The following is a 24,379-nucleotide window of genomic DNA, read 5'->3' on the forward strand; positions in this document are numbered from 1 at the left end:
TTTTTTATGTGCAGCTAATAGTACCTAACGTAATACAAGTCATACTAACCAAACGCTAGAAACTTCACAAAAAATACCTTTTTAGAATTGACACCTTTGTTTCCCGCAGTTGTTTCTGTTCACACACAGAAAAGAGTGAGAATGAAAAAAGCATAAATCAAAACGTTCATAAAAGCAGAGGTTGTGGCATTGGCAGAGTTTCGTGTTTTTAATTGAAAACAGTGATGTCTGGTGTCGTTTGACGGCTTCCATTCAGGCGTGCGATTTTCAACCCCCCCTCCACCCGGTTGCCTCCTCGGGGGAACAAGGAGGCGTTGACGTCGGTTTCCGTCCGAGTATGTTGTTCTCATCCATGCCTGGAACATGACCTCTCCCGGCAGCACCTCACAGTGCGGCCTCACTCTGCTCCCCCAGTGGAAGCGAAGCCTACCGGTGACACCGCCTCTTTTTCCGGGCCATTTCATAGATGCCGCCGTCAGCCGCGGTGGCTAGCGGCGCAGAGGCAACGCGATGAGCAAGGTCCACAGGCAAGGTGGAATTCCTAGTGCCGCTGAAATGTGGCTGAACATTGATCGGACCGGATGATGATGTGCTGCAATAATACGTGAACTATTACTTGCGCATAGATCTGCTATTCCACCATATATCGATTTCATTGAACTATGCGAGTGGCCACTAGACAGTGATCCAGAGTTTTGGGATGCGCTGTTAAGACGGCACTTCACAGGGGCGTAGTGGAAGTAGTATTAGTCGAGCTATTGATGTCAACATGATCCTCATTGCTGAGACTTTTCCGACAAAAAAGGCAGCCTGTGTTTGTCTGCGGTAGTTCTCGGCAAAAAAAAAGAGCGCATCAGAGGATCGGTGAGTTAGAAGCGAGAAAGGTACCTTAGGAGAGAGCATAATAGTCAAGCGTGTCACGGGATGTAAGTTATTAAAATTAGTATTTGAAAGCACTGTGAATTCGAAAATAGCACTCCAAAAGGTAACAAATCATTAGAAACGATAAAAAAGTTAAAAGAATTTAAGTGTCAGCCATTACCTTTGCATTGGTACTGCGGTAGAATTTAATAAAGGAGTAATTACTCACTGGCATCCACTGAAGCGTAGCCATACGAGTTCCACAGAAACTTCGTAACTAAAGAAAAATGTACTGGACCGGGGCTCTAACCCGGACACCACCTAATCGGAACAGTGGTTCTACCAACAGAGCTAACCGAGACGGCTAGTGTATGGTAGAGAGAGAGCCAGTAGATCAATAACTTGAAGTGGGAACTGTGGTGATCAAATGCTTAGGGGAATCCCCAAGGCAGATTAGAATGCTTCAGAACTTAGTAGGCTATTTAATGATTGACCAGTGATTAATTAATCGTTTATTATTAATGTATTCCACTTTGGAGGTTTCACCTAAACATTTGTCCCCTACTGTTCCCAACTTGAGTTACTGATCAACTCGCTCTCTCCCTACAACATGCTAGCGGTCCGGGTTAGCTCACTGGGAAGAGCGACAGCGCCGGTGAAGTGGTGGAACCGGTTTCGAACTCCGAACCTAGATGTATTTTTCTCCAACTACGGAGCTTCGGTAAAAGCTGTATAGCTTTCCTTTGCATCCGTATGACTGCGCGGGGGTGGATGCTAATGAGTACTTACTTCCTTTTTACAAATCCCCCCTTAGGGGATTCCCCTAAACATGTATTACTTCTGGCAGGTTATCCATGACACACCGCTAAAACTCGTGGTCTGAGAGAACGGTGCAATAAGTTTTATTTTCTGCTTTTGAATGCAAATTTAACAGCCATTACCAGATGCTTTGCAATGACAGACCGCAATACGCTACCAGCGCGAAAATGTTTCGCTATAAACAGTCCCCATCACTTGAGAGAACATGCATGATGCTAGGCGAGTTCATCATGACGAGCCTCCCAGCACCGCTTTCAACAAATTCATGTGGTCAGGCCCTTAACGAACACCACATATCGTGGCCTTATTGACGGGTTTACGTGGATGCGCTTATTAATATCGCCTGCAGCAAACTGACCAGCTCAGATGTATTCCCTCGAAGTATGGGAGCCTGGCTCATATTTGGGAGAGGCCAATATACTCCCGCCTTCACTCCCGAAATGTGGGAGCCTGGGGGCAGCTGCCAAAAAGCAACTCTCTGACAATCCATCCGTTAATAAATCGTGGCATTTAATAAGCTCTTTGCACTGAAGGTAGAGGAATATCCCATTGCCTTAAACACGCCGCTTTCTATGCTCTTCGGCAAAGGAAAGTGGAGTTTTGTACGAATGGCTGGGACTCGAGGGAGCGAGAGTGAAAGCAAAAAACTGAAGACATCGTTTCAACACTCCAGCGCCAAAGAAGGGCTTTGGCTCCCACGCGTGAGAACGAAGGGTCCATCAAGGCTGAAGAGTTCGAGCACTATCGTCGCCACGCTGTCGGCCGCGCGGTCGATTTTGCACCGCTCCTTATGAAGCCGCCCATGGCTTTATTAAAAATAATGGCGTCTTCGACTTTGCTTCTTGTGAAAATCTAGATTCAAGTCACTGCAACATCATCGCTTAACGCAGCAGTTTTGGGTTACCGTTCAAAGATGCACTGTTTAACATTTCCGGTAGAGAACCACAATATTTTGCACGTGGTACCAGTTGTTCTTGCAGTTTCATAGCCTAAAACTAGCGTCACCTGACCGAATATTGAGCTGTGTCTGTGAAAGCAAATTTATCGGAATAGTCGTATTCATCGCCACGAGAATTTTTAACTTTGCCTGCGGCAAGAAATTAAACATTTTGCGGTTAGCTTCATTTCAACCTAGCCCTTCGTGAGACCATTTCGCGTAGCGACAACTTTGTCCGCTAATATTGCGACCGAGTGTAAGCTCAGATTTCGTATCGACCGCCAATGGACGATCGCGACCGGCGAGCTGTCAGTGGCAGTCAATCGCTCACCAGGGGTCGGTGAAGTTCGATGGTGGCAGCTGAGGTTGGTCGGTGGCAACCTGCCTGTTGTTGGCTGCCATAGTGCGAACCAGCAACTCGACACTGTCCTCAAACGGGTTATTCTCCATGTTGGGGGCCACGAAACTGTGGGTGCGCTGCCTCTCTGCGCAGAAAGGCGCATACGCACACGCTCAGAAAATAAAAATCGGTAATACCTTTTTGAGATTCTTCGCGAAGACATGTCGGGAAGCGCATCTGTTGTACACTTCCTGCTCAAAATGGACGTTTCTCTTAGCTATGAATTAGCCACAAGTGTGTACGCAGTATTTCCTGAGCTTAATAGCAGCTTCTGGTGGTCTTCCTGGAAAACGGCTCGCCCTCGTAGAGAACTTTATAAATACAATTGCTGGTCTGAAACTTCACCCGTTGTTGCTATAAATGATGATGATTATCGCAGCTGCATGGTGCGTTTAATACGAATCCAGGAACTGGCGTTAGCAACACAAAAAAATTGATAAGTATACATGCAGTAGCCGAAGAATAGCGCATGCTACTCAAACTGCGCCGTCTCATGAGTACCTCAAGCTATGTGAAGCAATTAAAGATAGTCTGGGCTCCAATCTTGTCTTTTTCTCTACGATATGCCTCAGGGCATAAGTTACTTTCATGTTTTTAAGAGCCTTCCACAACATGCAGCCTTTGTTCAGTGATCCAGGCTACGATACCGTTGAATAGCATACAACGGAGCTGAGGCAATCACTTAAAATGAGTACGAATATTTTCAGTTCTTCATAATCACTTAAATAAACTCCGTTCAGAAAGCGTCGAAATTTTTTAGGCCAGTTTCTTTCGCGGTGCGACATTCGCGATGTGGTCCCTTCGTGAAGAATAACCATGCTCATCCTGTAACAAATTCTGAATGTATGAAGCCTCACTTCAAAGGCGATGTAGTTTTAAAACACCTACGCATGGCAGTTACCCCTCCCCCCCACCCCCCTGGAGATACGGAGCGGAAACGCAGACCATAGAAACACATGTACGCAAAACTTAAATATATTTCTCGTTTCACAGAGTGCCCATGGTGGCGGCCGTTCGTTTACAGTTGGCGAGTAGTTTGAAGAGCGTGAAAAAATATGTTTTGTCATTTAGAAGCTATCTTGGTAAAATGCCAAGATAAATGTGTGTTCTGAAGCTAGACGTATCGCCGAAAGCCGGCACTCCGCTGAGTGTTTCCTGGAATTGCTGAAATTTCTCATGTAGTTCGTCATTTCTATCGCGCGTCCTTCATTCCATCCTAAATACTTCGATTCAAAAAATAAGAAAGTTTACATTGAAGACTGTGCTCAAACAGCAAGAAAAACGAACCGCGCACCGTAGGAGACGAATAACCCCGTTATTACACACACAGGTGACGCAGGCGGACGCCGGAGCCGGCGCAGACCGCCAGATAATGGCGAGTATGCTACGCGATTTCTAAGCTATCTTTGTAAAATGCTACGATAATATATGTGTACCAGTACTCTGTGCAACGAGAACAATATTTCAGTTTTGCTCACATACGTTACTATGGGCCGCGCTCCCATTCCGTACACCGAGGCAGGAGTGCCCCCATGCGTAGGTCTTTTAACATACATCGCCTTTTAAATGAGGCTTCATACCTTCACAATCTGTTATAGATTGAACATGGTTATTCTGCACAAAGCAGAAAATAGTGGCAACTGCCAACACCCCGTTTCAAAGCGAGCGCTCCTTCCTTCCTTCCTTCCTTCCTTCCTTCCTTCCTTCCTTCCTTCCTTCCTTCCTTCCTTCCTTCCTTCCTTCCTTCCTTCCTTCCTTCCTTCCTTCCTTCCTTCCTTCCTTCCTTCCCTCCTTCCTAACCTCCTTCCTTCCCTCCTTCTTTCCTTGCTTCCTTCCCTGCTTTCTTAATTCCTTCCATCCGTCCGCCCATTATTCCAGAAGAACAAATACAATCTGAGCCCGGCACGAAGGTACAGTAAAGAAGAGCGCTTGCTCCTCCAAGGCCTGCTGATAATCTGCTGAGCCCGACTGAAGCAAAGCACTTCATGAAGGAGGGGAGGGTAAGGGAAGTAAGATATAATGGCAGCAGTGCTACCGGCTTCCGGTGTGTCGTCTGCGGAATCGTCTGCTGCACTGCGTGGTTTTAATTCGTAAGTTTGCCATGGCGTTTAAGAACAGCTTTTTAAGTTATTCTTGTCTAGGCAGCTTTCTAGGACGGGCTGCCTAGCTCTGTCCATTTGGTAAACACCCAGTGGACAGAACGCCTTTTGGGGGCATGTTCAGCTTCACAACACTCATGTATCATGGGGCTTTAAAAAGAGAGCTTCGAAAGGATGTACTATACTTTGTCACGCTCTTCTTCAAAGCACTCACCAACTGTTAAAGAGTTACTTCCATGGATACTCTGTGAAACGAGACATATATATAAACGTTTTGCTTAGATGAATTTCTATGGCCTCGCTCCCATTCTGTACACACAGGCAGGAGTGACTCCCAAGCGTAGGTGTTTTAAAAATACGTCGCCTTTGAAATGAGGGTTCATACGTTCACAATCTGTTATAGAATGAACATTGTTATTCTTCACGAAGAAACGCCATATTAGTTGCAATGTGAAATCAGAAAACTTATTTGATATCTTTTGCTTCCTTGTATCCTTAAGGGTGCTAAGCCTACTTTTCACCCCCAAATTCTACCCCAGTCGCTCCAGCCGGAGACAGCACCACCACCGCATCTTGCTTACGTTGTAGATTGGTGTTGGTCTATACGCTTCTCGTGTTATAAACAAGCGCTGTCTTATTTCTTGAGTTCTTGTGCTCAGTCGCTTCCCCTCTTATTATGAGCAAGGGAGTGCAGGCCGTTCCTTTTCGAAGCCAGGGAAGCACTCTCGGCGCCATATGCGCCTTTACAGCTGTTTGTAGCTGTTTAAAGCTACAACAGAACGGTCTCCAAGAGCCGTGACCCTTCGCACAATTGCATTTAACCGGCTTGTGCACAAGTTGGTTTTCTGAGGCACGTTGAGACCGTTTGCGCTGGCGCTGCTACTTTCGCCTGGCATGCAAATCGTAGAACAATATACAACGGACTGTCACTCATGTAAGAGTTAGCTTCCAATTACGGCAACATGTAGAGCAACTGTGTTGCTAATAGCTGCCGACAATTTCATACGCAACGGGGCGCAAGGAGGAAAGCAATGATTAAAACGAAAGACGTCAAAACAGTCATACATATTTTATTTGCGAAACAATGCACGATAACCTTACCAGGCGACGGTGCTGACTGACTAATCCTGCCCTTGCTCCAAGCGTTAAAGCGCGCTTTGTATACCCCAGAATGACATCTTCGCTAATCTACATGAAAACCTTTGCGTCATGCTAACGTGTACGCAACAGCTTCGTCGAAGAGAACAGGTTGATACACGTACTCATCTTATTCTTGAGATCCTCAGGCCAAGGCTGCACTCGTGCAATTTCGCTGATGTTGCAAGACCTCGTGAACTATGAGCAGGAGGGCTCCGCTATCACGTGCAGGATCGCCAGTGGGCAGGTGGCGGCCCGAGCAGCTATGTCCTGCACGCGAGAAAACGCGTTCTGACGGGGTTCTATCGCTAACTTTGTGTCCTTGAGACGATGAGCGCCCGCTCGTAGGCAGAAATCACAAAGGTGGTATCAAGATACGTACAGTGGGAGCAAATTCCCTTTCTACGCGACAGAGTATAGAGCTCATTTGGTCGAAAAGCCGTCGGCGTCGTAGTAGATGTGCGCACCCCGCGCAGGATATGTTCGTAAATATATTTCTATATATGCGTAAGTTTCAACGCACACTCAGTGAATAAAGAAAAAATGGGGTGTAGGCCGGGAATCGAGCCTTTGGAATTCGAGAAGAGGACGCTTCCACTCCGCCCCGGCGGCTCAACGTTTGAACAAGAATAAAGGCGCGTCTAGTGAATGCACGGGTTTCTCAGAACCGCATCTTTTTGATCTGTAAAGAAGCTTAGATGAGTAATAATGAGCAAAGATGGGCATCCTCACGAGGGTGAGCCTTCATGAGGGCGTCCTCACTTCATGAGGATTTCACTCGGTGAGGTGAGGGTGAGGGAGGATCGGCGGAAGAAAATGCGTGAGGACGAGGGTGAGGGAGGAAAGACATGGTGAGCTTGAGCGAGGGAGAGAAGACACGATGAGGTGGGGGTGAGGGAGGGCAAGATGCACTGTCTGAATGAGAGGGTGGTGGCCCGAGTCATGCTCCCAGCAAATATTTTTTTGTCTGTGCAACCGTTATGTATTCCCGTTCTAAAGTGCTACTTATTAGAGAGATTATTCCCGGGGAAGACGTAGTTTCTGCAGTCGAGCTGCACGAGGCGAACACGAAACACGGGGAGGCGCAAGTCTTCTCCGTCGCCGCGATTTGCTACAGCACTGATAATGCTACGCCAAAAAAAGAGCTCTTCTAACTCAAAAAGCCTATTCTTAAAAATTGTGTAAAGTTTTAGGTGAAGCACCCTGTATGGTGTGCTAACAAAGAGGCACTGGTGGGACGGCACGGGTGACCGCCGGTCCAAAGGGAACCGCGGTACAGCAGTCCGGATATCCAATATCAGCCCTGAGTATGTCAGAACATCAGAGTGTATAGTAAAACATATAGAAATTATACCTTTAAGGGTGTTAAATTCCCAAATTCTAAGTGTTGCTTTCCGGAAGGAAGTCCGATTTCAGCTCAATGAGGTTTCAAAGAGCTGGCTGCAGCGCAAAAAAAAAACCAATTATATAAACCAATTATGTATATTCCACTGTCAAATCAAAACTTGTTGGCGGCCCTAATGTCGAATGTTTCCATTCATACTCTGAGGGGTTCAGTAGAGTCGTGTCTTTCTATTTTCGCTGGAATTGCGGTATACGAAAGCTGCGCCAATGGGGTGGGCAAAGCCAACCATTGTAGTTTTACTATGAAAATAAAGCAGTAGATTACCCACCTTGGTCTGACTCATCTCTCACTGCGCCTTGTACGAGGTGCCAGAAAACGAAAAGTTGAACTCCTCCCCAAATAACAGACACATCTTCTGGTTGATTTCTGTCGGTGAGATGTGTGACCACGTAATCGCGAGTCTGATTTCATGAGCCAAATTTCTTGTAGGCATTGTAAGGAATTGACACTCTGCCTTTGGGTAGTGCGTAGACGCTCAAGCAAAAAATTACGGGCAGTTTAGCTTGGCGATAACCACGAATTATCGTGCGCTAGCACCATCAGTCCTGGTTTTGCATGGTGTACATTGACTTTCTATGCTTTTACTTGACCTGAACTGTCTTACTTTGGTTGATATATCAATCAATCAATCAACTTTATTCAGCATTTTTTTGTCCTGAAGAGCAGAAAAAAATGCTAGGGTAGGAGCAAAAAGCCACAAACTCAGTAGCTTGACGAGGCTCCCACCCCTAATTGACAAGGCCAACAGACTGTCACGTTATTACATATATATATACACACACACACATACACACACACACACACACACACACACACACACACACACACACACAGATATATATATATATATATATATATATATATATATATATATATATATATATATATATATATATATATATATATATATATATATATATATATATATATATACACATGCAGGACTTAGAACCAGCGAAGAAAAAAAAAAGTATGCAATGGAATGTGCAGTAAGACAGGTGCTATATCTGAAATAGTTTTGATGTGAGAAATGAACATGTATCTGTGTTAACTCGTCGCAGACTATTTATACATATGAAGATTACAATTCAACGCACAGAAAATGAAAGAAACATATCTAGCAGGAAAACAAAAAAAATCGCGCAACAGCTCCAAAGGGTCAAATATAATCGGGTGTACACCAGTTCACATAATAGAAGCAGGAAAATAGACGATGATAAAAAGATACAATACATCCGCAATACAAAAGCAGTTTGTGTCGGAGAAACATAATTAAACTCATATGTCTTCAAGAATAAGGTATTTCTGCCACTTGTATTTGCTAAGGTTATGTATATCTATATTTTTATTTTGTAGGAAATTCAAATATGTAGGCATGTGGTACTGCAGCATGTGCCGACCCTGATTAGTGCGGGAAGAAGGTATAGACCAGTGTTCTCTGTCTCTGAATATGTAGGGCACTTCTAAAGGTCGATGTAAATTACATAAGTTGAGGAAAGTTTCGTTGTTAGTTTGAACACTGTGTTTGTACTTCATAATGAGGTTAAGTTTATGTATGTGGTGTATGGGGAGTACATTAAACGAAGCAAAAAGTTCTCTTGTATGGGCGTCATATGAGACATTTGCTACATGACGAATTGCTTTCTTTTGTAATAGCATCAATTTGGTAAGGTTGGATTGAGTTGTGTCCGTCCATACAAGACTGCAGTAGTTAATATGGGGAGCGAAAATTGAATTATAAAGGATTAACTTAATTTTAGTCGGAAGCATCGTTCTAAACTTACACAGTACGCCACAAGCTCTTGCCAGGTTTCCCGCCACGCGTTCCACGTGGGCATTCCAGTTTAGATGTTGATTGAACGTCACATCCAATGTTTTTATTTCTTTAACGACTTTTTTTTTGTTCGGAACCGAGTTTTATGTCGATATCCCGACTGATAACCTTTTGTACAGGAGTAAATAATATGGCTCTTGTTTTAGCAACGTTAATTTGTAAACTATTTATTTGAGTCCATTGAGAGAATTTTTCAAGTGTAACATTTGCGAAATCAGTGAGTTCTTCAATACTGGCTGACTGGAAAAAAATGCTTGTGTCGTCTGCATAAATGATGTAAGATGCAAGTGTGCTGGTGTTTACTATATCATTTATGTAAATATTAAATAAAACCGGTCCGAGTATACTGCCTTGCGGCACACCTGAAGTGACATTTAATAGGGAAGAGTGAGCTTCGTTAATCACGACGCATTGTTTACGGTGGTTTAAATATGACTTGAGAAGGTTACCAGAAACTCCTCGAAATCCATAATGCTCTAACTTTGTAGATAAAATTTTGTGGTCAATTTTGTCAAATGCTTTCGAGAAATTGATCAGAATACCTAGGGTCATTTTGTTATTTTCAAACCCTCTAAGTATTAATTCCTTCTGCGTCAACAAAGCTAATTCAGTGGACATACCTCGACGGAACCCGAATTGCTGTGGAGATAAAAGCTTGTGCTTATCACAGAAACTGCTGATTCGCTTGCATATTATTTTTTCTAGACCTTTGGAAAAAACGGGTAACACTGAGATCGGTCGATAATTTGAAAAGTTATTTTGATCGCCTGATTTATATATCACTCCCACTCTTGCACACTGCATAATATCTGGAAAGGTACCAGTATGTAAACACGTATTGTAAATGTGACAAAGAGCTGGAGTCAGCAGGTCTAAGACGTATTTAACGGGTTTAATTTCAAGATCATCAATGTCCCGGGCTTTACTATTCTTTAAGGACATAAAGGTAGAGTAAATTTCTTCATCAGTAGTCGGTTCAAAAAAGGCAGATTTAGGATTGGGTGCACCTAAATATTTTTTAATTTCAGCGCTGTCTTGTATAAGTGTTCTTGAGGAAATATTTGTAAAGTATTTGTTAAACTCGTCCGCTAGGTCCTTCCCTTCTAGTGTTTTAGCATTTACTGTTAGTTGAAGTACTTGATTGTTGCGTGTGCCAGTATTCAATATTTTGTTAAGTTCGCGCCATAAAACATCAGTCTGACTAGTTGAATTGTTAAATAAGTTTTCAAAATACACATTTTTCGTTTTACGCAACGTGGTTGTGACAGAATTTTTGTATTTTTTTAAAGCTGAGAGGTCATCTAAGCTCCTTGTCTTCACGAACTTTGCGTATAGTTGTTCCTTTCTCTTAATCATTTTAAAGCACTCATCTGTCATCCAAGGCTTGCGTAACTTTTTAGATTTGTTTACAGTTTTCAGCCTAAAACATGTGTGATAGCATGACTTAAATAATGAGAGAAATATTTCATATGCTTGCTGAGCATTTTGGCACGCAAAAACCGGACTCCATTTTATACTGCTTATTTCATTCCTAAACACCTCTAGGGTCCTGGAACTTATATCTCTGACAGTGTACGAATCGGAGTGGCTAATCTTTCTCTTAAGAAATGTATTACATTTGTAGATCATGTATATAGGAAAGTGATCACTTAGTCCCGTGATTATTCGGCCCGACTTAACACAGTCACTCATATTATTAGTCACAAATACATCTAAAAGGCTCTCTGAATGATCGGTGATTCGTGTTGGCTCTGTTATGACATTGCCACAAGATAAAGAAGTAAGCAAAATTTGAAATTCACGCGAGGCAGCAGTGTTACCCAACAGATTAATGTTACAGTCACCACCTATAATGATTTGCAGCTTATCTGTAATTGTGAAATTCAAGAGCGTTTCTAAAAACTTAAAAAAGCGGTTTATGTTCCCATTAGGTGGTCGGTAAATGACAGCAAACAACTTATTTTCACTTTGAGTTGCTATAACCTCGTAATCAGCATTAATTTCAGATAAGTCTGGCTGCACAGCACATGCGAACTGTTTTGATACCAGCTGTAGTACACCGCCACCACGTCGGTGGGACCTATTCAGAAAAAAACTCTAGTATCCCGGGAGATTCAAAACATCAGCTGTAGAAGAATACCACGTTTCGGTAACCATAATAACATGAAACTTGAAACGGAATTCGGCAAGAAAAATAACCAGTTCGTCGTTTTTCTTTCGCGCACTTTGGGCGTTGCAATGCAGAACACTGATATAACTGTTGCCAGAAGGACAGGTAACATCGTTAGGAGCAGCCATCAAAAATAATCAGACAAGTACAAAAAGAGCAGGCCGTAGGCACTCAGGGAGAGGCGGTTGCGCTGCGCATCTTATCCAGGTCGGACTCACAATCAATTCGGATAACTCGGGACGTTTCCGTTTTCCGTGCGTAAACCCTGCCGTTCTTTACCCATGATGCAAGTGTGCGTGCTAATGCATCATTTTAGACTTTTACTGCGGTAGATTTGTTCAATTCTCTTTAAATAAACAGAGAGAGCTCCGTGGAAAACAGGAACGCTGACGAAATCGGCACTGGAAACATACAGGATCTTTATACAAGAAATTGCCAAAGAAAATATCTATGATGATTGTAGGGGAAGCTCTTTGTTGTTTGAGGCCTGGACGGGAGTTTTGTGGACTAAAGCATATAGAGTCAGGTACCATGAGAACTTTCTGGCGGGCTAGTTGGTACGTCTCTATTAAACAGCGTGCGCTTACAGGACGTACACAGGAAACTTTCCTCTCTCTCCAAGTTTCCTGTGTACGTCCTGTTAGCGCACGCTGTTTAATAGAGATGTACCATGAGATGGACATGTTGTGCGTTGCGTGCGGAGAGGAGGAGGAAACGGCTGAATACTTGATGCTTTTCTGTAAAGGGCTTCACCTTGAGTGTAAAGCAGCGGGGCTGATTTATTAAAAGCATTCGGTTTTAAGGACACTGAAGGAAAAGTAGATTTTAAGCGAGTAGAAGTAACCAAGGGAAGGTTATCTGATTGGTGGCTAAAATTAAGACAATAGGAAAGTCTCTCAAGTAATGGCTATGGGGCTTGAACCACCGATCGATTTAAAAAGGTCAGCCACCATCCATCCACCTGCCCGCCCGTCCGTCCTTACATACATACATACGTACATACAAACATACATGCAGCCATCCATCCATCCATCCATCCATCCATCCATCAAACCATCGACCCACCCACCCACCCATCCATCCATCCATGCATCCATCAATCCATCCATCCATCCATCCGTCCGTCCGTCCGTCCGTCGTCCGTCCATCCATCCACCATCCATCCATCCATCCATCCATCCATCCATCCATCCGTCCGTCCGTCCGTCCGTCCGTCCGTCCGTCCGTCCGTCCGTCCGTCCATCCATCCATCCATCCATCCATCCATCCATCCATCCATCCATCCATCCATCCATCCGATCGATAGATCGATGGATAGTCTAGCGTCGTTCTGTCTCCGTATTTTGCGCTCGTTTCTTTCCGCAATCATGTACCGACTCGCCCAGCTCAACACTCTACTGAATCCATTCATCTATCCGTCAGTCCGTCTGTCCTTCCTGAATCGGAGTAGTGTCAATGGTTTCTGAACAGGTGTGATGGAACCGCAGCCACCTGCAAGTGCTAGTGTGGAGCAGCGCCTGTGTTATTTTAAGAGGGCTCCTAGAGACTCTGAGCGATTCGCCCAGCCGGTAAGGCGATGGCGTTGCGTGGACAACCTGGCAGCGCTCGATGACCAGCGCTCACCGAATATATTCGTCGCATCACATGCATAAATTAAATCTGCGTTTGACCTCAAATCACAAGAGGAGATTACGTTATACCGAACCGCGTGTGGGTTTACAGCGGAGGAATGTAGTTGCTCGCAACAAGGGAAGTTATAAAGAAAATCAGTGCAGCTCTGTCGCATTGACAAAAGCCATTGTGCATCGCTGAGATCGAAGAGGCGCTGTGCTACTCTACCGCTGGCGGCTCCTGGCGCTAAAACATTTTCGACAGCAGATCTTAGCCACCCGCTGCTGGCTTGCGCTTTGTCGTGGCAACTGGCAGAGCTATAGCAAAGCGAACAGTACGGCGAAGGATGAGAGTAGGGTCATAACGAAGGGAGGGCGAGAATGAAAAGCAAGAGGAACAGGATAGCGGTGGAAGAAATGTAGAAGCGTAAAGTGGAAACTGGAGAAGGAAGTTGTAGCGGGAGCAGCCGAGAGATATCGCATTCAGTTTGCACCGGCTGTTGCGTAATGACTTCCTACGCGCGTTTTGCGGATAGCCGTCACGCTTTAGAAAGTGCACCGCAAAGACGCACATAGTGACAGCAGTAGATGCGGAAGGAGGAAGATACCCGAGCAACCCTTCCCTTTCAGGCAGCACACATATATGACGCTACTTTTCTCCAAGTCAGGCGATTCATAGGCAATTTTGGCCCCTTGGTTGTACGACAAGACTTCACAACTGCTGGTCGAAACTTGAGTCAGTGATGATTCTGCAATCAGTCCACGCCGTTTGACATGGGAATGGGCACGCGGTGTTGTGATTGTGCGGGCCACGCTCATCGTGGCCCGCCAAAAATGAAGACACGTCTTTTGTGCTTCAGCGTCCACCTTGAAGCAATGAACAAAAAAGATTGGTTATATGGAAGTGAAAGGCGCCGTAACTTTCTCATGTCTGGTTAGACACCTTAACCTCTACATGTGTGAAGGGAAGAAGGTGGGAGTGAAAAAAAAGAGAGAGAAAAAGGTGCAGCCATAGAGACAGCGCTGGATTAAGGGGAGGGGGCTAAGGGTGCTGCAGCCCAGGGCCTCACTTCGGACAGTAGAAGGGGCCTATTTATTGTAACCTGCTTAGTATATGGAACCATGGGCAACAGAACTTCGAGCGACATGTATGATGCGAGAAATCCAGAACAAGGAGACGGGGCCCCCGCCTAATGTAACAGAATACATTAGCCTGATCATTTGGGGTGCGCTTGTCGAGCAGCAAAAACAGCAATCCCCCGCCATTCCGGCGGGGCCCTCTTTCTTACGAAGCGAGGTGCGTTTGCTTGGAAGAGTTTTCGTGGTTTCCTGTCAGTCCGTCGGTCCAGTGCTGTCTGGAGAGGAGGGGCAAGGGGGAAATACCTAAAACATGTAATATGGGATGAGGACCTAAATCTCTCTTGGCTCACGTCACCACCACGCCACCCTCCACCTCTCAAATAGTTCTGCCGTTGTCCTTCTCATAGAAAGGATGTGCTGCAGTACCCAACAGTGCCTCCCATTCGACTTTTCTTTACCGTGATGGTAGCATGGGCGGGGCAGGATGAGTCCGATAGCAGGTGATGATGAGTCTGATGGAAGAGTCTAGGCAGGAAAGGAAATAAGACGTCACACGTGCTTTTCTCCGCGTGCCGTGGGACATGGAATGTTCACTGTTCGGGATAGGGTTGTAGAAGTTGGGAGGGGGAAGTTGGAGAGCTGGACACAAAGGCCTGTCTCCAGGGCTCATACCAGCTTAGTGGCTGCGCACCCTCGCGCACGCTAGACGGAAAATGTAGGTCATACTGGCCGCCAAACTTTCCAGAAAGAAGTAGAAAAAGATGACTCAGAGGCGACGGAGGGCGCGTAACTTGGCCCGCGCTAGTAGTCGCCCTCTTCACTTCGTTCTCGCGCTCGGCGTCGACGGGGCGAAAGAAAAATCGAGAATCTCCCAGAACAGACGATTGCTCCTAGCCAATAGGAAGGCGAAACAGAAACGGGAGAAGGAGTGAGTGTGTACGGAGAAGGAGAGAATTTGTTGAAGGAACTCTATGCGTATGTGAGCGCCTGCTTTGGCGCTAGTAACAGAAAGACGCGGCGCGCGTCTATGAGAGGAAGTTGATCACGGGCTGCGATCCAACCCCGAGCCGTCGGTTAAGGTAGCAGAAGCCCGACCGCTGAGGAGCTCCCGGGGGACGCGCACTCTCAGCCAGCCACAGATCATCCAGGCAGCGTGCGCAAGACAACGGGACGCCCACCGTTGGACACCAGCGGTCGCGTCGGACTGACGAAGTGTCCAGTGCGGTGAACAATTAGCATCCATTCATGAGAAAATGCTTGGTCGGAGGCATCAAAGTGGTGCGCTTAAAGGAAAGGCGAAGTTAGAGAGAGAAGAGTGCGAAAAGAAGCTATCAAAGATGTCAAAGTACCTACTGAATGCAGCTTCCGCGGAGCAGTATGATCGCTCTACCCGGAGTCCGTGTCAAACTCCCAATAGTACCGACTGTACTTCTATGGAGGACTTGCCAACTCCATCACCACAATTCCCAACAAGACGCAAGGTTTCACTCATCTTGGTTGTGTGGATCCTGCGAAAACGATGCCAACCTCGGTCGTCCATATTTTTGAGCAACCGACGCTAACCGAGTCCTGTCCGGTTCCTGAGTCAGCAACGTCTATGCTACTCCACCGAGCCCCTGCCACAGAGCTCCAGGTGTCCGGTCCGCCATGCCCGATTTCTACTACTGCTGATCAATAGGTGTTAAACCTCCCCGATGAGCATCCTTTTTCTGACGAGCGCCAGTAAACAACACTCCAAGAACCGACTGACATGTTTCCTCTTAGTTTGGCTTCATATATTCATGTTTACCACCCGCAAAGTGTGCCTCGAGAGGACACTGAGACAGCTTCTCGTTGCGGAAAGAGACAAGTACAGACACCTCCCCAGGAAGAGGTAGTGTGCGAGATTCTCCGAAGTGACCCTATTAAGTGGCCGGACGTTATTGCTGACAGCTTTCGGAGTGTATGCCTTGAGAAAGGGCCATTGTATTTTCAAAATGGGGCAGAAAATTTTCAGTCTTCTGAAAGGCGATATAAAATTCAGAAACCCTGTATGTCACCTCACCTTTCGTGCGAAAGGCTGGAAATGGGAAGACGTATGAGCGACACTGGTTAATATACTCGGAGTCCAAAGGTTCCGTTTACTGTTTCATGTGTACACTAATTTCGATTTCAAGCAACCACAGTGTTTTCACTACGCACGGCTTTTCTGATTAGAAAAGAGCAGAAGAAAAGGTTTGCGCACATGAAAATAGCGTCGAGCACCGGAACTGCATGGCAGCGTAGCTCGCCCGCTCTAACTCGAGCAGCACAATTGACAAGGAGCTAGGTAAGCATCTTGGCACTGAGACCGCTTACTGTACAGAGGTGTTAAAGCGCGTAGTCATAGTTAAGATTGTAGCTGAGCGCAACCTAGCATTTATTGGCAGTGAGGAGATTTTTTGTTCACCGAGAAATGGCACAATTATATGGGAGTCTTGAGGCCATTGCCAAGTTTGATACCTTTCTAGAGGAGCACATCAAAAGCTATGGCAACAACCAAAAAGGTCACCTATCGTATCTGTCAATAACCATTTGTGATGAATTTATCGAGAATATGGCAAAGGCTGTCAGGGAACGTCTCGTTGACGAAGTGAAACGCGCAAAACACTTATCTTTAATTGTTGATTCCACTCCAGACCTTTCTCACGTTGTTCAGCGGTCAGTTTTTTTACGATAGTTAAATGGGAAAGTGTACGAGCTCTTTTTCGGATTGATTCCAATCGAATCGCATACCGGCTTGTATAATTTCGATACCGTGATGTCCCTCTTGACGACCAATGACATCTCAATTTATGATTCTAGGGGCCAAGCTTATGATAATGCGAGTAATATGTCAGTAAAATACAAAGAACTGCAAGCTCAAATAAAACTCCTGAACGAATTGGCAGTCTACGTTCCGTGTGCTGGTTATGCACTGAACTTAGTTGGCGCGTGTAGCTTTGAGAGTTGCCTTGAGGCAGTCAAATTTTTCACTGTAATTCAGAGACTGTATGTGTTCTTTGTTGCCTCACCTAAGCGATGGAGGTCTATTTTGGACAGCATGGGCGGAACTGGCCAGCAGCTTGTTATGAAAAGTCTCTCTGAGACCAGGTGGTCAAGACACGCTGAATCATGTAAGGCCATTGTGAAACATTTCAATGCAGTCTTGTGTTGCCTTGAAGCTATGTCAAAGAAGGAGGAAGAAAACGATGACACTAGGAACGAAGCGCAATCTCTCTTCAAGAAAATGACAAAACTAGAGACGTCATTCATGGCGAAATTCTGGAGTGAAATCTTGGAGCGCTTTGACAAAACGAGCGTAGCACTTCAGAAACTAGGCCTAGACACTTCAACTGCTGTAGACCTGCTGAGCTCTCTAGAACGCTTTGATAATTCTCTGCGACCTCTCTTTGATACCTTCGAAGAGAGAGAACGCACGCTAAGTACCAATCTATGTTATCAGGATGAGGGCAAACGCATCGTTTTGAGTAAGCACCCGGACGGAATAAGGCATAGTGCGCAGAAGGTAGAAAAAATTCATCGCGGGGACCTACAATGTTGTACTTGACAGTCTAGGCTCCGCTTTGCGAGTGCGAAAGGCTGCTTACACTAAACTCTGCGAAAGGTTGGGTTCTTAAAATTGCTGACAGAAGTTGGGAGCGAGGCCTCTCTGGCACAAGAGGCTGTGAAGTATGTGTAAACCCAGAAAAACGATTTGGAGCCAGCATTTTCCGCTCAAATCGTTCAGTTTGCGAACTTTCTGCACCACTCTGTGTGACAGGACAATGGTCCCCTGTGAATAATGAAGTTGCTGCATAAAAGAAAGCTTAATGATGTGTTTCCGAACTTTCTGTTGCTTTGCGAATGTACTTAAAGGGAAGCTGAAACAGTTTTCAAATCGCATGAAACGCTGTGGTTGGGAAGAAAGGCCCTTGAAAATCATGTGTGTAATTTTTTTTTCCCATTATATCCAGAAACAGAGCTGCAATCGCTTCTTAAAAACCCGCCGCCGGCACGCCCTCGTCGCTTCCGAAAGCGCCGGGTGGGGGGACGGCAGAGACGGAGAACTGGCGGAAGTGACGCCATTCACGGAGAGTCGGCCGGCCGTCCGGCTGCGCTTGCTCCGCTGCGGCCCGCGCTTTGGCGAACGACAGATAAACGCAACCTTCTGCCAGTGCCGTTTGCTTTCTCTCGTTCCAGCGTTCCGTGTAATGCTTGAAGCCTGTATATAAACCAGTTTTGGTATGGCACTCCTTTAGAACAGCGCTCAGCACAGAGCTTGGTAGAATCCGTCGGTTGTTCTCCCCCAGCCTCTTTCACGTTAACCAGACAATCTGGTGGTACGCAGCATGCCGAAACTGCCTGCACAAAATATGTGCTGCAATATCTCTCTTTTCGTTATATTACTTTCTTAGCTGTTTGTAAGCTCTTTGCCTTTTCCAGCTGGTTCACATCGACGCTGAGTTAAGGCCACTTCCAGCAATGCTTTGCTGAGGCACACAGTCTTGAACTTTTTTGAGCTCGTTACGCACTGTGTGCCTTTTTGCTTTTTCCTGATTGCTTGCGCCTTATGGCAGCACAAGCAATTCTCTTAATCTTTCATCAGCGCGCAGCACATGCAGCTGCACCTAACTGAACAAAAAACCGATTATATAAGCCTAGTATACCTAAGCAAAGCAAACATTTTCATTCATGAGCGCTTGGTCATGGCTGATGATCGACAATGGCGTCCGAATTCATACAAATTTGTCCTTGAGTCAGAACGGCAAAGTTGTCGCATATATCTGCCACAAGTTATTCTGCTCGTTATCTCGATACACAACAGCAGCAACTATATCTCGCAGCACACTAGTTTTGATGAGCAGCACTGAGAGCAACGAAATTTCCGGCTTGCAGGCGCCGCCATGCGGTAGCTTCTCTATTGCTTAGCTTCTTATCAGGCGGTGGCACCAGCTTTCTGTTTAGTCTGTAGTTCTCAACGATTTCGGAATAGGTTTGCGCGCTCCCGTTCAGATTCCGACAGTCCGGCGTTTCCACAGTTACCCGGAAACAAAGAATATGGGAATGCGCTGACTACACCGGAGTCGACGAAGATATTGATAGCAGAGAAAGCTGGGAAGCCCTGCTGCGCAGCGAAGAACCCGCTCGGCTGAAACAAGCCAATCCGCCTGGCGGCTGATGCCGCGAAGAGACAAAATCTCTTTGTTAGGCTTTAGTCACGGAGGCTCCGGCCCCCGCCCTCCACGCCTGCGTGCCGGGGGCGGTGAGTAGCAAGGGGTCTCCATTTCCGGTGGAAATAAAAGCTGTCATCCACCCATCCATCCAGTCGAGATTTCCAACACGTGAAAATGTCGCGACTTGACTCGCTGCCGGCGCACTCCGCGGCGTCGATAGTTGGTTCCGCCGTTTTCTGAAGCTGCTGCTGGCTCGACCATGCATGGTGAAAGTCAAAACTGTTCAACACTGCTTGAATTATTCATAATTTCTAAAACGTAGTCATTAAAAGCCCGCTGAAGCAACGCGCTACGCAGCAACGCCGTCGGTGCCGATCGGAGATCCCCGTGGATGACGTCAAGACTGTCCCGACCAATCGCGGGCAAGAGCGGCGTTCGCTCGGCGCCCTGAGGCGATGGGGCGCGTTTTATTATTAGAACAATTTTTTTGCGTTTATTTCCGCTCTTTTTGAATGAGATATTCTGTTTCAGCGGAATAAAAGCTACAAAATGACGTAGAGAACTCATTTTTTTTAAAAAGTGATTCAGCTTCCCTTTAAGGACACCCGTGGCAAACGGAGAGACCGAACGATCGTTTTACAAGTTTTCGCTGATGAAAAATCGCCTGTGTTCGAGCCCCCTTGACAACAAGGTTAACGAGCTTGCTATCATGTCCACAGAAAGTGACCTCCTCCACGATCTGTCCTTCGAACAGACTATCTGATTTCAACAAAGCGAAGGCACGAAAGATGCCATTTTAAAAGAGGACTCTTTGCGGTATACATGAATATTTCCAATAAGTACGTTGTGTTGCCTCCCACTCTCCACGTTGCCAATGAAACGCTGAGCAGTGTGATTCAACATATACAAATCTTTGTCGTTCGTCTCTTGTTTTTTCTTCTTGTGACATTTTTCATGATTTTAAGGAACTGTGTTTTTTTAGTATTTGATAGTGCCACGTTTATTTGGTGTCGTCCTTGCTTGTCTTACCTTTAACGAACATAATTTCAAATAATGTTTTCTAATTACAATCGGTTATTTTCACCTCTATTCTAGTGCATTTTTTTGGTGTTTGTAATGCCTTAAGTATTGTATATATCTATTGCATATTTAAAGAGTAACGTGTATAACGATTACTGCAGTCTGATGCTTGAATTTTAATAAGCAATGTTTTGGATACAACCATGCGTCTCCTCACGGGATTAAACTTAGTGATGCAAACAAAGCCTAGATTCAGAAGGATCGACTTCTGAGCTGAGTTGTCTTTTCTACGTTCTTGTTCGTCTTGACTGCACTAAACTTTGCCTTAAAGCCTAGCTTTTGCTGAAAAAACAATACAGATTAATCACAAAGAGAACATATGTGTTAGTGTTTACAACAGCACACGTTTCAAGCAAGTTTTTAAATAATAATAACAATTATAATAATCCCGCGTATCGCACTTCGTTCCATGTCGTTCACTGGTGGAATTAAAATGAAACATGGCAGAATTCCAGTAGCGTAGCAGGCGACAGTGGAGGGGAGGCGGGAAATTTAGTATATTGAAAGGGAGCCTGCATGCGTATTAGCCCAGGGCCGCTATTTTTCTTAATCCGGCCCTGAGTGCAGGACACCGAAATAATTTCCACCACAGGAGGATCTCTAGCGGAGGCCGGGTTCGAAACCGGGTACTTCGGCGCAGTAGCCTAGCGCGTTGAAACAATGAGACACACACGGCGTAACGCGTTCTCAAAGGGCAGAAAACGCGAGAGAGAATGCCGCCACCGGGCAAAGGTCGCACCGCGCGGCTCTATGTAAGTCAGGAGCTTTTGTTTAGTGCGATAATTTAGAGGTCTTGTGCGACAAAGCAGCAATGGGTGCGCATTGTAATCCCAAGAGTAACTTGAGCGTTGTCTAACTTTTCTGTGTCTATAATTGCAAAATAAAACTGCGCTCAAATTTTTGTATTACGGAGTACCGTATTCGTTGTTCAAGTTTGTTTATCACTTTAAAGAAGAACCTTGAGTACACTTAAGCCGCCCATTTCTTCCACGTCATTCGTTTTTGTTTACGCACGTGCGCCACAAGAGCGAAAAGCAATTTAAGGCGGAAGCCTTTCTTTGCTGATGAGTGGTGAGGATGGAGTTGTAAAAGGAAGTTTCTGGACGAAAGTTGTACTCACGATCTATTAATCATAAGTTGTATGGTAAATAAAATAGAGTGTAAAAGTTGATTAAGAAACAGTTGATAAGAAATATATACGCAGTGAAATAAAAAGTATAAAATAAAAAAAAATTAAACAAATAAAACTAGAAAGTAGAAAACAAAACAAAAATAAACAAAAACAGAAAGAAAAGTTATAGAATAACAAGAAAATAATGAAAATTGGAGGGAGAAGGATAGGACATCCAAAGGTTTTCGCATTTGAGCTCTTAAGCAGACTTAAGCGCTATCCTGTATTTCTCATGGGTGGCAAGAAACAACATTTACTGCAACATCAAAAGGAAAAGTATGCACACAGGACCCTCATTATTTCAAGCAGCGACTGTGTAGTTGAGCAATGTGCTTGTTTTTAGCGCTTTTTTCTCAGTTTACACCAGCTGATCACAAGGAATACCCTTCTTGACAAGGAATACCCTTGATGCCGACCAATAACGTTTGTGGTATTTCTTAACTTCGGTTGTTAACGACAATATACTCAACGGAAACTTATACTCAGCTTGACGTTCTGCTAGTCATAAATGCTTCAATTCCACAGTAAACTGCAAAAATGAGGCGGTTTCCCGTGCCATCTTGCTGACCAAGCACGAAGGAGCAATTCAGTGAGATGCTGTTTTCCTGTTAGAAGTTAGATTTGGTTTAGGGCGGTTTAACTTTCCAAAGCGACTCAGGCTATGAGCGACGCTGTAGTGAAGTACTCCAGAAATTTCGACCACCTGGGGTTCTTTAACATCCGCCGAGTTTTGCAGCTAGAAGTGTGCACTGTCAGCAAGTACCTCTGAAAACACCCACAACACATTTTCACAAGGTATTAGGTTTTCTTCAGTGTTTACCACGTCTTAACGGGGCCGAAAAAAAAAAAGCACTAAAGCACTAGTTGCGATCCTGAACGATATTTGAATCGCTCTATTTCCATTAAAACGACGCCCGATAACACTCGTCACAAACTACTGTCATCAAGTGCAATGACATTTCCGTCTCAAGCTGACTGCTCATGGTAGCCTTAAAAGGGGCCATATAAGCACGCGGGCCACATGGGAGCAGAAGTGAGCAAATGTATAATGTCTTCAGGTTTTATGCAATTCAGGTGGAGCCCCCAGATAAAGTTCATTGTCACCTTATTGCCACTCATACATATCAAATAGAAACAGTTCGGTTTATTTCGTTTTAGTGAGTCATCACGACGTATTATGCAAGAGTCTGCAGGCGCAACAATGGTTCCAAAACACAGTTTAATGAAATTCTTGGACGACAGAGCATTCGAAATTTTTGTGCCCCAGCATGGATAAGATCGATGACGTAACCACTAAACCAAGTAATCTCGACAATGTGACCTTTCACTTCATGTCTGATGCTCTGAAAGACTAGCCTTGAGCAGACATTCTTTGAAGTATTCTCGCGGGCAGGCATAAATACCAGTACTATGCCGGTGCGATTGAAAACTGGTTCTCACCTCCGAACACCGGGTGAAGACGTCAAAGAGTCTGTTGCTCCAAAGGCGGTTTGCTACAGAGTGCCGCCACAGTCGACCGGTTGCCCAGCGCCTTCAGGACTAGGTGCCACCAAACGGAGCAGGCCCTCCAATAGGAAAGATCTGCAGCAGATACGGTCACCTGCAAGGGGCCGTGCGGTTTAAAGTTGAATTTACCTTGCCGAAGCGGAGATTCCACCGAATGTTCCAGCGACCTGCGCTAGCGTTGCATGCGGGGCGCGCGCTTCAACAGGGTCTTTTTCTTCACTGCCGCTCACAGCTTAGTGGAAAAAACTCGCCGCGGACGCAGAAAAGTGCCGATGAAATCTTAGAAGGTAATCCCTGCTGCACATGGTACAACTTTCTGTAAATCATGCAGTAAGATACCTTAATCTCTCTCCTTTAGTGCTTGAATTACGGGAGCCCCGATAGAAGCAAATGGATTTCTCGAATTTATCTTCGTCTACTATTCTTTCCTCTTCACCTGATTCTTTCAGCTCACCCGGAAAACGCAGAACATCTAGCATCTAAGCCAACCTAATTAGGCAGTAGAGGTTGGCCATCAGATGCGCGTTTTTCGCTAGGAGTTGAAAAAAGCCCATGATTTCTCTGGGGGCTATTTTCGCTTTGCACAACATCTTCCTCTCTATCTTCTCTGTCTTCCGGCGTAACTGGATACCCCCCCTCCCCCCCCCCTAGGCGGCTACGCACGTAGTATACATAATACCAGGTCATTAGCTGTGCAGGATTATTAGAGGGTTTTGGACATTAATCGTATAATATAAACCGAATATTCGTATTCGTTTCTAAAACTCTGTATCCTATGTACTCCAATCACTCAAAATGGCAGGAATATTCCTGTCAAATGATTACCCACGAGAACATTCACAGCCATCTTTTTATCGCGGTCGAGAGAGGCGAGTATCACCGGAGTCCACACAGCAACACTGCTGCTTCGTGCAGCGTCCTGTAGGCTTAGAACTTCTTCAGTGTTATATTTTCTAACCTGCACGATATCTCCACATGCCCGAGTTTCAAATCTTAAGCTCTTTTTTGAAAGAAGTTAGGATTTCATGCAATATTTATAAATAAAATTATCGTTGTCGAACAAGAAATATTTATTGCCCTCTGTTAGAGCCTATTC

At 45.2% G+C, this 24,379-nt stretch overlaps 1 protein-coding gene across 1 annotated transcript; it reads right to left on the reverse strand.

Annotated features, from left to right (window-relative positions):
* Window positions 1–232: 232 nt before the first annotated feature.
* On the reverse strand, window positions 233–23,476 carry LOC144101403 (uncharacterized). The gene is made up of 5 exons (XM_077634556.1): window positions 23,413–23,476; window positions 23,218–23,358; window positions 6,379–6,523; window positions 2,949–3,102; window positions 233–592 (listed from the first exon to the last, which is right to left on the reverse strand). Exons 3-5 carry the CDS (start codon window positions 6,380–6,382, stop codon window positions 427–429), a joined length of 324 nt encoding a protein of 107 aa, XP_077490682.1. The 5' UTR covers window positions 6,383–6,523; window positions 23,218–23,358; window positions 23,413–23,476; the 3' UTR covers window positions 233–426.
* Between the last annotated feature and the right edge of the window lie 903 nt (window positions 23,477–24,379).

This window comes from Amblyomma americanum, chromosome 1 (genome assembly GCF_052857255.1).
Source record: "Amblyomma americanum isolate KBUSLIRL-KWMA chromosome 1, ASM5285725v1, whole genome shotgun sequence".
NCBI lineage: Eukaryota > Metazoa > Arthropoda > Arachnida > Ixodida > Ixodidae > Amblyomma > Amblyomma americanum.